This window comes from Mizuhopecten yessoensis, unplaced genomic scaffold (assembly GCF_002113885.1).
Source record: "Mizuhopecten yessoensis strain PY_sf001 unplaced genomic scaffold, ASM211388v2 scaffold6967, whole genome shotgun sequence".
Lineage (NCBI taxonomy): Eukaryota > Metazoa > Mollusca > Bivalvia > Pectinida > Pectinidae > Mizuhopecten > Mizuhopecten yessoensis.
The window spans coordinates 206,343-224,211 of record NW_018406814.1 but is presented as its reverse complement, the minus strand read 5'-3'; the positions used below and the strand labels follow the sequence as shown (position 1 = coordinate 224,211).

The window sequence follows — 17,869 nt, the reverse complement described above, 5'->3', positions numbered from 1 at the left end:
ATACTGTCACATGTAAGTGTCATACTGTCACATGTAAGTGCCATTCTGTCACATGTGTCATACTGTCATATGTAAGTGTTATACTGTCACATGTAAGTGTCATACTGTCACATGTAAATGTCATACTGTCACACGTATACATCATGATGATTGAAAAAATAGGTAAATGTTGATGTTGCATTAACTTGTGATGTCAACAACATGTTATGACACTTGAAAAGCTATATATTTTTTTTTACATTTTTTGTTTGACACCTCTCAGAAATATAGTTTTCAAAACGTTTTGCAGCTCAAAAACTACATGGATGGACCATTCTCATATTACAACATAGCCTGCCAGTAGTTACTGAGAGATCTACAAGTTTCAGGTTACCCGACATCATACCATCTCCTATACCTGGAACACTGTACTGTAAACCAATTAGGAACAACACATAAAAGGTCACTATCAGTACGGTAACCATGGTGCCAGTCTGATAACAAAACAAGAATTGTCCAAGAATATGCTTTATAACAGAGAGCTGATTAAATCTCTGTAAACCAATGGGGAATAGACATTGATTGAAATTCTGGTTAGGATTAAACAAACAGAAAGGGATTACAAACTATAAATGTACCGTGTTTACTGAGAATGGCCTCCAAATAGCCCCCAACATGCATAATAGAATAATATGACTGCACATTCTTCAGGTTAAATCTATATTGAATATCCAGAACAATATCCACATTTGAATCCAATTTCAAATTATGACCTCGGTTGAAACAAGAAATATCCATAAAAGAAATCAATGGTCGAGTTTATATTTATTTGTGACATATTTGCTAAAAACATAAAAGACTTTTATAACTTAATCATTTCATAAATTCATCCAATCGATATAACTGATTTAGTTGCTTATTTTTGGCAAAGGCCTAATTAATTTTCAATGGGAGGTCATTCACAACAAGTTTGATGGAATTTTATGGGATCATGCAAAGTTTTAGACAGTTGCTAGGGAATTTATATGAACAATATACAAAGTATACTCCTGTTTCTGAACAGCTCTTTGATCCATTAATTTCTTTTACATCTATCGCTGTTCATATTGTGTGTTCACTACTAAACATCAGAAATGTACCGGGTAAAGCGTTTCCTTCCGCATTTCATCATTTCTGCCGTGGCACAATTCTATTATGCACGATCACACTAGTCAATACAAATAACCACTGGCATCATGGGTTCTTGTTGGGGTTATGAGTATTTTTAGTCATAGCACATGACTGGTAAATTGTGCAATATAATACCGATCTCAAATTGGGGTAAGGACACACTGTAAGTAGTCTATATACACAGTTACCGTAATAGTACTGATAAGTGGCAATAGATTATTGCTACATTAATTCTGAACACCTTGAATTACTTTCCTGTGACAGACATAGACATTACTTTTTCTTCCCATTCTCTACAAATTACATTTGCATCATTCAAAAGACTCACAGTGTCCATTTCTAGAAATCTTGACTGAAAATAACTAGATTTAGTTTGGTTTAGTTTGGTTTGTTTGTGTTTTACGTCCTTTTAACAGCTATGGTCATTTAAGGACGTGCCAGGTTTTGGTAATGGAGGAAAGCCGGAGTTCCTGGAGATAAACCACCAACCTATGACCTACAGCCAGTACCTTTGGCGACTGCCCCACAATAGGCCTCGAACCCGCGACCAAGTGGTGGACGGCTAGTGGTAGCAGAATGTCAGACGCCTTAACCACTTGGCCACCGCGGCCCCAAATTACTTTGATTTACGGTTGATAATAAACAATACATGATATATACAAACATATGATCAACAACAATTCCGGGAACAACTTTAACAAGTACTAAGTATACTTATACAATGTCTGTTTGATTTATTTAAACTTCATTATGTCAGTAAAATCCACCTAGTTTCACACAGACAATGAAGCAGACCCTTTATAGAAAGGTTTTCATTTCCTTACACGCTGTAAACTGATCACATATTTACAGTTTTGTGCAATGATCCACAGTACTTGTATATCTGACCACACGCTGGTACAGACAAGGATTGGCAGATAATCAATAATCCGTAGTCATGACAGTACTTAATTAACAAAAGGCCCACTAAGCTGTACTGCTCCCCTGTGTCTATTATTATCTGTATTGTTTCCTGAAAACTGAAATGTTTCCACCAACTTAAGACCACACCATAGTGGCAATACCAAATTTCTTATTGACCCAAAGAATTAAAATTACAACACTTGGTAATTTAACAGCAAAACACAGGAATATTTGTACGACATTTAGTGAAAATTTACTAGGCGGAAATTACAATTACTCAAAAGTGTCTACACCTCAATCAGAGGTCAGGGTCGCCATTTCGGATTTCAAATCAACCTTAAAAATACCAACATAATTTCCCAATGTTGAAAATGTCTAGTGAGCCAATCATAGGACTGTAAAACAAGAAAGAGAAATGCAACGGCCAAAGCGGTGTTCCAACCCAGGACCCTCCGAACTCTAGACAGACGCTCTACCTATTGAGCTACCCAGATTTACCCAGTCTAGTTCCGGTACAGGACAAATGATCATCTTCGATTGTAGATTTGGCTGAAAATAACTCTTTGTCAGGGCTAAAGAGAAAAACATGATATTTTTAGTATTTGTCAAATTTGGTCTAATGAAAATTACAAATAATTCAAAATTGTCTTGGCTAGTCAGAGACTGACTAACTTGGCGAATCTGGACTTCAATTCAGTCCAAAATATAATGAGTCATGAAATGATCATTAGCACCTTCACTTCTTAGACTTGGAGAAGATGTTGAAATTGTTTTACCCCTGATTTCCCCTTATGGACTGTCTCCTCACTCTGCTCTGTACTACATTGAAATCCATTTATTCAGGAAGAATCCGTCAGCTAAAAGAGGTTCAAATTTATTCACGTAAATTTAACAGGCAGTGTTTTATATAATGTATCTATGGGCACCATTACACTAAACCAAACTTCTAGGGAGAGATATACCAGCAAAGTATATGTAGGACAGTCTAAAAAAGCAAGTATGTTTAATACATAGAATACAGCAAATACGGAGTATCATGTTTTTGGCCAGTCACATATAAAATGTCTTCACAAATGAAGTACAAGTAATGTTAAAGTTACAAACCTTGATGGTCATGCAGAGTGAAAACGGGAAAAATAAGACGACCACACAGATGGAGAAAAACATGAGGACATATCCACAGCAGCCGATGTCTCCGTCCTGAGACTCCCTGTTCATTTTAGCTGAAAGAAGTGCATAACAATTGTTTAAATTAATCAACAGAAATATTAAGGATGAACATTTGTATGCAATGAAAATAAGGATGTGTAACAGGGTAGCTCTTCTGATAAGATCAAGTGTCTCTACTGGGAGTAAAACTCAGCACTACATGATACAAAAGTGTCTCTACTAGGAGTAAAACTCAGCACTACATCATACAAACGTGTCTCTACTAGGAGTAAAACTCAGCACTACACGATACAAGTGTCTCTACTGGGAGTAAAACTCACCACTACACCATACAAAAGTATCTCTACTGGGAGTAAAACTCACCACTACATCATACAAAAGTGTCTCTACTGGGAGTAAAACTCAGCACTACATCATACAAAAGTGTCTCTACTGGGAGTAAAACTTGGCACTACATCATACTACTGTTTGAGCAGTTCAAACACAAAAGTAAACCGGTCAGACAAAATAGTTTAAACTCAAGTTTCAATCATGCACTTGGTCTATTTTTATCCGAACTTACATGTACAAATAACTTGCTTTTATATATAACACTATAAGGCCTTTTATCTACCACAAAGGTCCATTGTCATTCAAAAACTAATCTATCTGACGTAGTTATCAGTAATTCAATGCTGTGTGCTGGTGGTTTGTACCACAGGGTTGTGTATGCGTTTCGTGTGGTTGGTGTCATAGGCTCTTTTACCACCGTTGGCTAGCCTGCTTAGCAGGTGAAACAAAAGCAGAGTGAGTAAGTCTTTTTGCCAGTACATAGCCTCTACACTATTCAAGACTTCTACAATGCCTCCTCGCGACAGCACATGGTAACTAGGGTTTAACAATCCAAGGCAAAATTGTAGAGGATCTCGGAGCAGCAAGGGCCCTAGAGATGTAGTGCGTAGGCCCACCGGCGTGTGGACATGCCCTTGCACTCATCAACCTTGCCCCAGCTATGGGTAAATAGCACCAAAGCACCACTGCCTTGTGGTTAGATTAGGGATAATCAAAGGCTATGGGAGCAGACCCAGAAAGAAAAGCTGGGAAGATGGAGCTCGGCAGCCATGGTAGGCAATCGTCTACGGAAAGGAAAACTCAGATAGAAAAACTTGATCCTGCAGGTAGTAGGTTTCTTGCATGGCTAATCACCAGGCAGATTAAACAAGAGTACTGTGGGGCGGAACAAAATATGCCCGTCGAATGCCATATAGTGTTATATACTTTCTTACATTGAAATAAGATCTGCATCATTCTAAGAGTGGTTAGCTGATATACTATAAAAAATGTAGGAGAACATCTTCAGACAAAAAATCAAATACTGAAATGAACAAAATGGGAGACACAACTTCATATCATGATTATCATGAAAACCAAGTTTCAAAGAGATAGGTCGAAAAATGTAAGAGGAGATCTCCGGACAAAATTCAAATACTGAAATGAACAAAGGGCAATAACTTTTGAGGAAAATGATGAATCAAAAGTCTTTTAAGGGAGACACAACCTCATATCTTGATTATCATGTATACCAAGTTTCAAAGAGATCAGTCAAAAAATGTAGGAGGAGATTGCCGGCCAAAAATCAAATACTGAAATGAACAAAGGGCAATAACTTTTGGAAAAATTGTTGAATCAAAATTCTTTTAAGGGAGACAAAACTTCATATCATGATTATAATGTATACCAAGTTTCAAATAGATCAGTCGAAAAATGTAGGAGGTGATTGCCAGACAAACAAAGTTTACGCCGGATGGATGGACAACGCAATACCATAATACTACCGTCAAATTTGACGGTCGTATAAAAATAGCTGATTACGGAAACCCAAGATACATTATCTGGGCCTTAAATGCCGACCGGCAAGAAGAGGATAGGTGAGGTGAGGTGAGGATTATGAAATAGTCTTACAGTGTCCCCAGAATTTTCATTACGTAATAGTCTTCAATTTTTCCAGTTGTTGCAAAATACTTAATGTTTTACACTAACTATACTATTATGACAATCATCCCTCCTATGAAAAAGGGTTCTAAATCAATTATTCCTGTAAATTTCCGTTGCGAAATAAAACCATAAGAGGAATGAAACATGTAAGCTTTTAAATGCAAGACATTTATTTATTACGATTATGTCTAATTGAAATCAGCCAAGGAAGATAAATCTCGATTATTTTTGAAAAAGAACCAGATTGTAGTTACCTATATTTTCCTTTTTTTGTTTCAATGTCATTGTCAGAAAGCAGTATCTTTTGTTTTTCATGGAAACAGCAAAACATTTACGGATGCGGAGAACTCGGCAAAATCTCTAGTTTTATATAATTGTATTCAAAACTGTTGAAAATCAAACAATAGGAAAAAAATAAAAAATCCTGCAATATGTTTATTGGAGGAATGACTCATCACGTTGTTAAAGAAATTGGAACTGATTTTCAAAAATGTCTCTTTTCTGAAAAATCAGCTTTCTCTTCTAAGGACTGTAAAGAAACAGGTTGAAAAGCAGGTCAAAAAGTGGTCAAAAATTTCTCACATAGGTCGGTCAAACAGTTATATTGTCTCACAATGCATAGAAGCATACAGCATAAAAGTCATGTTTTTTTCTTCCCATTAATTATAGTAAAAATGTGTTGTTTTTTTCTTTTTCTCCATATTCTAAGTCTTTTTCTCCATATTCTAAGTCTGGTCGACAAATTGAGCTTTTATCTTCTCAAACTTACGCCCTCCCGTATGTGTTGCTACTCACACTTAGGCCCTCCCGTATGTGTTGCTACTCTCACTTAGGCCCTCCCATATGTGTTGCTACTCTCGCTTAGGCCCTCCCGTATGTGTTTATCTCCTCACACTTAGGCCCTCCCGTATGTGTTTATCTCCTCACACTTAGGCCCTCCCGTATGTGTTGCTACTCTCACTTAGGCCCTCCCGTATGTGTTGTAACATGTATTACATACATATTCAAAAGTTGTATAAATATGACATCAGCATAGAACCATATGTCCAGATTAAATTTAATATACTACATTTTAGATTCACTGAAAGCGAACATAATAAACATGTTAATTTGTTTTGCTGGTGATACAAATTAGGTGCGAAATGTTTTCTTTATTAACAAATGATCTGATAACGGGATACACAGGCAATAAACATTGTGTTTTTCTGATATTTTGCTATTGCAAGATTGCATTCCGCATATAGATATATTTCATAGCCGGAGGTCTATAGTGAAATATATCCATTCACGCAATAAGCATATATACAGATATCAGATGAACACATAGGTGTGGTGTTGCTATTTTGCATACTTTATATCGTCATTTGCATTTTAAATTTTCTGCAAAACATAACTCATCAATTACCCCATACTGTATTAATTAAGCTTTAATATTCTTCCCAAAAACTTAAACTGAACAACAGTCGTAGACAAAACGACATTGAGGACAAACTAATCACATTACCATAACATATATGACACTGATATGTTCCCAACCCCATTTTATATTTGTTGATTTGATCAGTAGATAACAACCGATAAATTCCAGCTACTGGGGTATTACAATATCTTGTATTATCATTGTGAAATACACAACCTTGTCTTGCACTGCTTGACAACTGGGTGTAGTACCAGCCGAGCCAGTAGAGCCGAGGTCCAGGGTTCAAATCCTGTTCTGGCCTCATTACATTTGTACAGTCAGAACACTGTGGTTGTTTATTTATCTAAGATTATTTTATCTTTACTATTCCGTCATTAAACTTCCACAAGGTATGGTTTTCAGTATCAAACCTATAGCCATACATAGTAAAGTTCTCGTGTCCAAATAAAAAAAAATGCATAAAAAAGTTCCCATGATTTGATTAACTACAACGTTAAACAACATTTCTTGACTTTTGATTTAAAGACGTCAAATCCAAGAAAATAAAGTGATATGACAGCATAGGCTTCTAGGCAAAAGGCCGAAAAATCAGCATTTTGATGTGGTGTTTCAAAAGCAAGATTTTCTTTCTAAATACAACATATGTGACATATTTATGCTCACTTCCGTACTATTAAAAGGTAAATGAAGACCATTTGAATAGGATTGGATAGTTACACAAAGGTCGTAGTTATAGACTTGTGGTAGTTATAGACTGGTGGTTGTTATAAACAGGTGGTTGGTATATACAGGTGGTAGTTATAGACAAATGATAGGTATAGACAGTTAGTAGCTATAGACAGGTGGTTGTTATAGACAGGTGGTACTTATAAACAGATAATAGATATAGACATGTGGTTGTTACAGACAGGTGGTAGTTACTGACAGGTGGTTTTTATGACAGGTGGTAGCTGCAGATGGGTGATTGTTATAGACAGGTGGTATCTATAGACAGGTGGTTGGTATCAACAAGTTGTAGCTGAATACAGGTGGTTGTTACAGAATGGTGGTTGTTCTAGACAAGTTGTATCTATAGACAGGTGGTTGTTACAGAATGGTGGTTGTTCTAGACAAGTGGTATCTTAAAACAGGTGGTTGTTACAGATGGGTGGTTGTTATATACAGGTGGTTTTTAGACAGGTGTTGTTACAGATGGGTGGTTGTTATAGTCAAGTGGTATCTATAGACAGGCAGTTGCTATAGACTGGTGGTTGTTATAGACAGGTGGTATCTTTAGACAGGTGGTTGGTATAGACAGGTGGTATATATAAAAACATATCCCAGAGGGATCTTGGCGCCCATCTTTGTACCATCTTCATTAGTTCTTTGTCAGTTCGATCTTTTCTCTTCTGACCTCTAATCTGTTTGATCGAGTCATGTTAACAGTAAATGCACCTTGAGGTAACTTCTGATCTAAACTTAATACTGATGTGTATGAAAGCCAGCCTTAAAAGTGAGTTTGTCATTTCACATATTTACTAGTACAGTACTTAACGTGCAAGAAATAGAATTGATCATTGCAATATGAGAAAGATCTGTTTAGTTCTTCTTTTAATACATTTTGTTTTTATGATCAGTTTCAAAATATAACATGCATAACGAGGGATCAAGGGGAACCTACATTTAAAATTTGAGAAAGATCCCTCCCGTACTTCCCGAGAAATAGCGATAACAAACTTTCACTATCAAAATCCAAGATGGCTGCCTGTCGGCCATGTTGTTTATCCAATCAGTCTCTACAATTGCCCTGCACAGCTAGGACCAAGGGAACCTACATATTAAATTTGAGAAAGATCCCTCTGGTACTTCTTGAGATATAGTGATAACAAACTTTCACTATCAAAATCCAAGATGGCTGCCTGTCGGCCATGTTGTTTATCCGATCAGTCTCAAAAGTTGCCCTGTACAGCTAAGGATTTTGTATGTCAATATATTGACATTTTTGCCAACAAAAGATTTTTGACTGAGAATTATCAACTGAAAGTAACAAGATAATACAAATATTGAAAGGGATGGTAAATTCCTAAATAATCAGCCTTTGGTTTTGGTTTTGGTGAAAATGATTTGCTCCAATATGCATGTTCAGTTCTCTTATATATATTTATTCTTCATTTTAACAGATGAAATATCTCATCCTGGCACTTTGGCAACAAGGAGCAGCCTGTTTGAATGTAGAAGGCCTTGAAATTGGGATGCAGAAGGCCAGGGAATATCACAGAAATAACAAACAAAAAAATGAAATTATTTGCAGTGTTAGTGTTTTCTAGTCATAAAACATAGAACATTTTCTTCATTTGAATAATTCATTTCCTGTCTAAGATACATAGGATACATTAGAATGCATATAATGGGAAATATAAATGAAAACCAAAGGGGTTGGGTCTTTTGTTTTTGGGGGGGATGGTCCATGATTGCGCGCCATCACGCGCACTTGTGCACTTGTTGGAGACAAATTAAATTTTGGCGAAACTGAATCAAGACCCAGAGCTAGCACTGAAACAGATGGTTGTTACAGATGGGTGGTTGTTATATACAGGTGGTTTCTATAGACAGGTGTTGTTACAGATGGGTGGTTGTTATAGACAAGTGGTATCTTTAGATAGGTGGTTGTTACAGATGGGTGGTTGTTATAGACAAGTGGTATCTATAAACAGGTGTTGTTACAGATGGGTGGTTGTTATATACAGGTGGTTTCTATAAACAGGTGTTGTTACAGATGAGTGGTTGTTATTGACAAGTTGTATCTTTAGACAGGTGGTTGTTACAGATGGGTGGTTGTTATAGACAAGTGGTATCTATAAGCAGGTGTTGTTACAGATGGGTGGTTGTTATATACAGGTGGTTTCTATAAACAGGTGTTGTTACAGATGAGTGGTTGTTATATACAGGTGGTTTCTATAAACAGGTGGTTGTTACAGATGAGTGGTTGTTATATACAGGTAGTTTCTATAAACAGGTGTTGTTACAGATGGGTGGTTGTTAGAGACAAGTGGTATCTATAAACAGGTGGTTGGTATAAACTGGTGCTTTCTAGGACAGGTTGGAAGGTACATGTATGATGTTCGAGCGTGTATTGACTGCTATACAAACACCACTATTACCACTATTACCACTACAGTACTACCACTATTTGTCTACACTTTGTTCTGTTTACTCTGGCCTTAACACTCATTTATCATAATACATACATACATCAGAACAGTATTGGCATTTGTTATAGAAACTCAAATTCGCATAGATGGCCTCTAATGATTATATTTAAGGATATGCCAGATAACAGGAATAAAGTAAAATGTTAACAGCCGCCCACTGAACTAGCCTTAAGTATACAAACATTCAAAAGAGAGTATAAAATCACTAATTGATTGACCTCCTATACATATACAATTATTCACAATGGCTGACCGATCGTGTCCCCGTTTTTCATCTACTTGGAATACAAAACCACTGATATGAAGTGTGTACATATAACATTTAAGGTCCTTTTTCAGTTTAAGTTCATTATTAATGTTACAAACATGTCTCTGTATTTACCTTAGAAGTTTATCTCGTAGTCTAAAATTTTAGATAAAACAAAGTTTCGACCGTAGTATCTTCCTTAAATAGCTAGATCACTATGTGATGTAAAAAACTACCACGGAATGTAGTTCAACTCCAGGTATGAAATACTGTATATCGTAACATACTATTCTACCCAATAAGTCTGTACAGTATGACAACATAGAAGAGGAAATGGATAAAAAGTAGATGTGTCTGAAGAGATATTAGATAACATTAGTAACACAATAGGTTAACCAAGATCACAAGACCCCTGTACCACTGCCAAAAACTCCAACTAGGCATTGGGGGGTTTTTCCGACATTACTTAAGCTTTGATAAATTATTTCTGCAAAAAAAAAAGTTCATGCCTTACAACATTTTTATGAAAACAGAATAAAGATCAAATACCCCTCCCCATCCCCACCCTCTTCACCTCATTACAGAGGGTGAAAAGAGTGATACATTTATTATGATTTGATATAACATTTGTGATAGATGTATGTCCTATTGATTGGCACATGTAATACAGTGGCAGATTTAATCTATGTACATATGTACTACATATATGTATATAAATCTACATTTAATTTTCCTTCCACACTAAACAGGTGATTAAGCTGATCAGTTACATAACCACTGCTTCCAGAGGCATTCCCAGGTGAAAATGGGGTCCACCACAGGTGGAAATGGGGTTCACCACAGGTTGAAATGGGGTTCACCACAAGTGCAAATGGGGTTCACCACAGGTGGAAATGGGGTCCATCACAGGTTGAAATAGGGTTCACCACAGGTTGAAATGGGGTTCACCACAGGTTGAAATGGGATTTACCACAAGTGGAAATGGGGTCCACCACAGGTTGAAATGGGGTTCACCACAAGTGGAAATGGGGTCCATCACAGGTTGAAATGGGGTTCACCACAGGTGGAAATGGGGTCCATCACAGGTTGAAATAGGGTCCAACACAGGTTGAAATGGGGTCCATCACAAGTTGAAATGGGATTCAGCACAAGTGGAAATAGGGTCCATCACAGGTGGAAATGGGGTTCACCACAAGTGGAAATGGGGTCCATCACAGGTTGAAATAGGGTCCACCACAGGCAGAAATGGGGTTCACCACAGGTTGAAATGGGGTTCACCACAGGTGGAAATAGGGTCCATCACAGGTGGAAATGGGGTTCACCACAAGTGGAAATGGAGTCAATCACAGGTTGAAATAGGGTCCATCACAGGCAGAAATGGGGTTCACCACAAGTGGAAATGGGGTCCATCACAGGTTGAAATAAGGTCCATCAAAGGCAAAAATGGGGTTCACTACAGGTTGAAATGGGGTTCACCACAGGTGGAAATAGAGGTGGAAATGGGGTTCACCACAAGTGGAAATGGGGTCCATCACAGGCAGATTTGGGGTTCACCACAGGTGGAAATATGGTCCATCACAGGTGGAAATGGGGTTCACCACAAGTGGAAATGGGGTCCATCACAGGCAGAAATGGGGTTCACCACAGGTGGAAAAGGGTTTCACTACAGGTGGAAATGGGGTCCAACACAGGTTTGTATTTTGTATTTATATTTTGTATGACCCATTGTGATAATGTGTGTTTGAAGTAGTACATTTGCCCAGGTGAGATCATTGTCAATTGTTACACCAGTTGGCCACTCCCTAGTGCCTGGTTTTCTCTAAACTGTTTCAGACTGACCATAGAAAAAATTACCTGTAATTTAAAGGATGAAGGTATTGACCAAAGCCTTACTGCACACAATAGCACGGTTACACTGGCTATGTGAAGACAATGAAAGGATGTTTTCACTGTCAAAAATACAAGAATGCACAGGGTGTGTGGTCCAATGTGTCTTTTACTCGATCAGAGTTCAGGCATTATCATAAAGCTGCGTAAGTAGTTATCAAAATGTTACAGGGCTTTTTTGAGGCTGAAGTTGGTGAAACCTCATTGAAGAGCAAGAGGAGTCCCATGACACTTAAGAGAATTCTATTCTTAATTCTGTCCAACCCTAAACATTTCATCTAGAAACTGTTTCCTGGTTGAGCCCACAGATTAGAATAGATCCAAAAGACAAGAGGCCCAGAGGGCCTGTATCGTTCACCTGTTTCTTTTGTTACATGCAACTGACTTATAGGTAACTTAAGACCAAATTTGGTAACTAGAACACAAGACATTTTAACATCTCTTAAACGGTTCTGAAGATATTGTTGTTTGAAACTGGAAATTTTAATTTTAAAGCTTTTAACCCATGTTGACATTTGTCCCTGACTTGCACTTAAAGTTGACCTTTGACCTCATTACTGTAATTTAAAAAAAAAAGATTTGCACTGCTAGTCTACATAACATAACCAAGTATCATGACTCTAGGCCAAATGGTTCTTAGGATATTGTTGTTTGAAGTTTTTAACATATTTGACCCCAGTGACCTTGAAAGAAGGTCAAGGTAATTTTAATGATGAAACTTTATAGCACTCCATCCCGGGTACCTACTGGCCAAATATCATGACCCTGGGCCTTATCGAACTTGAGAAGAAGATTGTTAAAGCTTTTAACCGAAGTTGACATTTGACCCCTGACTAGCATTTAAAGTTGACCTTTGACCTAATAACTGTAATTGAGGAAAATATTCAAACTGCTGGTCTTCTTAACATACCCGAGTATCATGACTTAAATTTAAATGATTCTAAGGATATTGTTGTTTGAAATTTTTCACATATTTGACCACTGTGACCTTGAAAGTAGGTCAAGGTCATTTTAATGAGGAAACTTTATAGCACCACATCCCAGTTACCTACTGGCCAAATATCATAACCCTGGGCCTTATGGAACTTGAGAAGAAGATTGTTAAAGCTTTTAACCAAAGTTGACATTTGACCCCCGAATAGCATAAATTCAAAGTTGACCTTTTACCTCATAACTGTAATCAAAATAAATATTCACACTGCTGGTCTACATAACATACCCTATTATCATGACTCTAGTTCAAATGGTTCTTAGGATATTGTTGTTTGAAATTTTTAACATATTGGACCCCAGTGACCTTGAAAGGAGTTCAAGGTCATTTTAATGAGGAAACTATATAGCACTACATTCCAGGTACCTACTGGCCAAATATCATGACCCTGGGCATTATACAACTTGTGAAGAAGATTGTTAAAGCTTTTAATCAAAGTTGACATTTGACCCCTGACTAGCATTTAAAGTTGACATTTGACCTCATTACTGTATTTGAGAAAAAAATTCGCACTGCTGGTCTACATACTATATCCAAGTATCTAGTTCAAATGGTTCTTAGGGTATTGTTGTTTGAAGTTGTTAACATATTTGACTGCTGTGACCTTGAAAGTAGGTCAAAGTTATTTTAATGAGGAAACTGTTCAAAAGAAAAAGTTGACGGCCGGACGCCGGACACCGCAGTATGGCATAAGCTCAAATGGCCCTTCGCGCCAGGTGAGCTAAAAACAAAACGGCAACAACCATAACGTGTCCAGTCATCTGATGCGAAATAGGTTTTAATCGTTACTATAAACATTTTATTGATACCCTCAGAAAGTTTCGCCATTAATTTTTTCTATAGCATCAATAGAAATGCTGACATTAAGGATTACATCACATTATCGATTGACTTTGCAAAGGTATTCTCATACTGGATATCGCTTCTCATACAGAAGCAGAATACGAAACAAAAGCCATTGGAAATAGATTCCTTCACAGGTTTTATTGTCCTGATCAATAATTGTTACTAACGACATCGTAAAGATGAATTACAGACCTTTCAATAGGTGTATAGAATGTATATATATACAATATATTTGGTATGCAAGATAATTCTAAAATAATCATACACCTGATCCAGCTTTTAATTATTAGGGATAAAAACGTAATAAAAAGGCACAAATAAATCAAGTAAAATCATTTTGCAGCCCAGTACCCGATTTTTTAGCCATGAAACAGGAAACTGCTACATACTTTGTTTTAGCCTCATTGATTAATGACGAAATGTTGTCACAACTTCTAGGTGGGACAGCCTAGCTAGTTTAGTTGCCATGATTGATCTCCGGCTATAATTCCAGAGCACCCTGCTATCCTGATGTACAGGTTCATTATCAATTTTAAAATAGTTTAAATGTCTCCCAACCAAACAATGTAGTGGGACATACAGTTTTTCTGAATTTCTTATTTTTCTTACTAAGGTATGTCCCCCAGCAGTTCGAGGTACAAAATGTTTTTGGTCCATTTTCTTATGTTAACTATTGATAATGTCTGGTTATCATCTTTATTTTTCTTTTGCTACTGACATGACATTGTCCAAAATCGGAGACGATATGGCTAAACATAATGAATTAAATCTAAATATTGATACGAAATGTAGATGTGCAGAAGGTATTTTATTTTCTTACTTGACATCAAAGAGGAAGGATTACCCTGACATTATATAGAGCTAAATTTAAAGTGTTATTTTTGCAGATCGTAAATCGTAATAAAAGTTGGTAAAACAGATTTTAACGTTAAGCTCTCTACATGTGATTTTTTTTTTTACCCGAGATTCTTTATTTCAATGGTCTTACCATTCTGACTGGTTTATGACATATGGAGGGTAACACAGTGAGATCCTTTATTTGAATTGTCTTACCATTCTGACTGGTTTATGACATATGGAGGGTAACACAGTGCAAGTAATATTTGTTCGTTCAGTATTTTTGCATCAACAACAGCTAGTTAAGGTCATATAAATACAGATCCACAGATAATAAGGTCAGTCAAGGTGCTACTTCACCTCATTCACCCCTGAAATTTCCTAATGAACTATTCCAACCTATCAAATGGAAGAGTTCAAATGTGTCTTCAGAGGTAAATGAGTTAAAGTGCAATCTCACTGAAATGTCATAGACTCAGACTGGAGTACAAATGTATATGATATTGCACATGGTCACATTATTCTGAGAACAGGCTAACAAGAAGTGCCAAGGACATCACCATCGAGTAGGTTAAGGGGGAAAAAGACAGAAATATTAAGTTTGGGCAAAGCAGCTCAATTATGGGCTTTTCTGCACACCCAAGAGCTAGACAGAAGAAAACCCTGAAACCAAGGGGACACATATTGGTAGAATCTTATGGTCTTCTGATACAGCATGTCTGTTCTTTACCAGGTAATATAAAGGTAAAAGGGGGTTGGTTAGAAGCTGTGATACCATTATAAACAGAAGCTATCACGATGATGGCATAGGGAGGGAACAGCAGGATTTCCTCCTATGGACTGGTGGGCAATATATATGTAGTGTATATCTAGTATTATCTAATAAATAACACCTACGAATTTATCTGATCATACATTTTTCTGTCTAAAAAGTACAGGAAATGACAGTTACATAAAAGGAAAGTTTATAAATCCTTTCTGATGGTATGATTTATGGTTGAAGAATATCATAAAATTCAGCAAGATATCAGTTTTACTGCCCTACAATCGATGATAAGGAAAGCCTGTATTGTCCACCTTGGTACACCTGTACTGACCACAGGCTGGACACGGAATTGTTTGTAAATACAACATAGCTGTCAAACCTCCACCATTATCTCCTTCGAAACTCCCTCATTCAAGTCCATACTCACACAAACTCAAAACCTACATCCTGTGGTCAAATGATCTCCTAGTTACTGCAGGGTGTGTGTAATGATCAGTACAGGTGTGTCTGAATCAAATGAATGCTCATTGGAGTTATTTAGATACATAAAAAGGGAAAGATAAATTGAGCAACAGTTTCAGTCGCATTTCACGCACTTTCTCCCTCATTGGAGGTTTCAGAGGTTGACACCTATGATACAAAGACTCCTATATATGAAGTCGGCAACATGGTGTAGATATGTTTATTGAGGTAATGATGAACTACTCATCCATTTAACAGGGCACAGGTCCCGGAACTGTTGACAGGTAATATTGTGTAGGTAGAAAACATTAGAACACATAGGGTGAAGGGAAGTATAATTAGAGCAAAAGCTTTATGGATAGATGATGGGGGAAAAAAAAAAAAAAAAAATCAGTTTAGAAAATAGAAATTTTACATCAAAAATTATTCCAAAGTTGCAAAGGGAAAATGGGGAATTAATAACAAAACAAGATGATATTTTAAAAGTAAAAACATTTTATGAAAAATTTTACTCAACTGTTGATAACTAAGTTGAAGAAATGAATTTAGATGACTTCCTAGATTTTGATGTGCCAAAATTGAATAAAGTAGAAGCTGAGTTTGGAAGGACTAATAACACTAGAGGAGGCATCTAAAACCCTTAGAAAGATGAAAAATAGCAAAAGCCCGGGTTCAGACAGATTTACTTCAGAATTTTTAAAATGTTTTTGGAATCCGTATGGATAGTATCATGGTATGGAAGTGACAGGGTATGGATTGTAACATGGTATGAAAGTGACAGGGTATGGATAGTAGCAGGGTATGGAAGTGACAGGGTATGGATAGTACAGTACATTTTACTTAATATCACGTCTGTTAATGTCAATTTTCGGTTATTATCATGTTTTTTTGATGCACCGTTTTTCCTGCTATATAATCTATGCAATTCAATTCTTTTATTATCACCTGATTTTATGTCGATTTCTCTTAATATCACTTTATTTTGGCCACTTTCACCAAAAAATACAGGTAAATGGTGGTATTGATTCATGATAAATGCCCTGGGGACCTTCTGTCACACCCTGGATGCATTATGTAAACAATGCCTTGGCCTAACAGGGTATTTTTTACACCTGGCTGACTGTCAAACAATAGGTTACACCTGGCTGACTGTTAAACAATAGGTTGACTTACATACTTGTTAACATGATATTCACCTGTGGTTGGGGGAGCTAGGACAGTCTAACATCTGTAAACTTTTCTAATGCCAAGTGTGATGTATTCTTTCAACTAATTATAACATGTGTACTATCTTCGATTACACACTTGCAGCAAATATCTAAGAAAATTAACCTATAAAAAGATGTTACTAGCGAAAGAACATTATATATATCAAGATATAGGTAAATATTTACCAATTCTCATGTTTACAATTGGATTTGATGCAGAATACCATCCAAACACTTGTATGCCTACATCACTACTGCAGTAAACAATCATAATTACAATCGTACTGATCGTCATTTTGCTAATAACTATATGAAATGTAACTGCATACTGAAATGAAATACAAATAATATATTTATTTCTATACTTATTTACTTATATCTATATTTCAACTAGGGTAAAGAACAGGGTTAGTTACAAAATATCAATCTTCTTCGTAGAGCCACATCACTTAGGCATTTGACTAAGTTCACTTCCAGTTTTGAGGGCTGAAAAACATCAGAAAATATGTATTCTGTTTATGTCATGTTTCTGTTAATATCATGTTTTCTCGGACAAATGGGAAGTGATATTAAGAGAAATCTACTGTAGCATGGTATGAAAGTGACAGGGTATGGATAGTATCATGGTATGGAAGTGACAGGGTATGGATAGTAGCATGGTACGAAAGTGACAGGGTATGCCGGATAGTAGCATGGTATGAAAGTGACATCATTTGCATTGTATAACACGATATGAATGGCTAGTAACATGGTGCGAAAAAAGACATGGTGTTGATAGTAAGATATTATGAAAGTGACAGGGTATGGATAGTAACATG

At 36.6% G+C, this 17,869-nt stretch overlaps 1 protein-coding gene across 1 annotated transcript in view; it reads right to left on the bottom strand.

Moving 5' to 3' along the window:
- Positions 1-17,869, bottom strand: part of LOC110452884 (mechanosensory protein 2-like) — a 31,883-nt gene that overhangs the window by 11,562 nt on the left and 2,452 nt on the right. Inside the window, exon 2 of the mRNA XM_021501604.1 lies at positions 3,157-3,275. Coding sequence (XP_021357279.1) covers positions 3,157-3,275 — 119 coding nt within the window. The remainder of the gene's footprint in view (positions 1-3,156; positions 3,276-17,869) is intronic.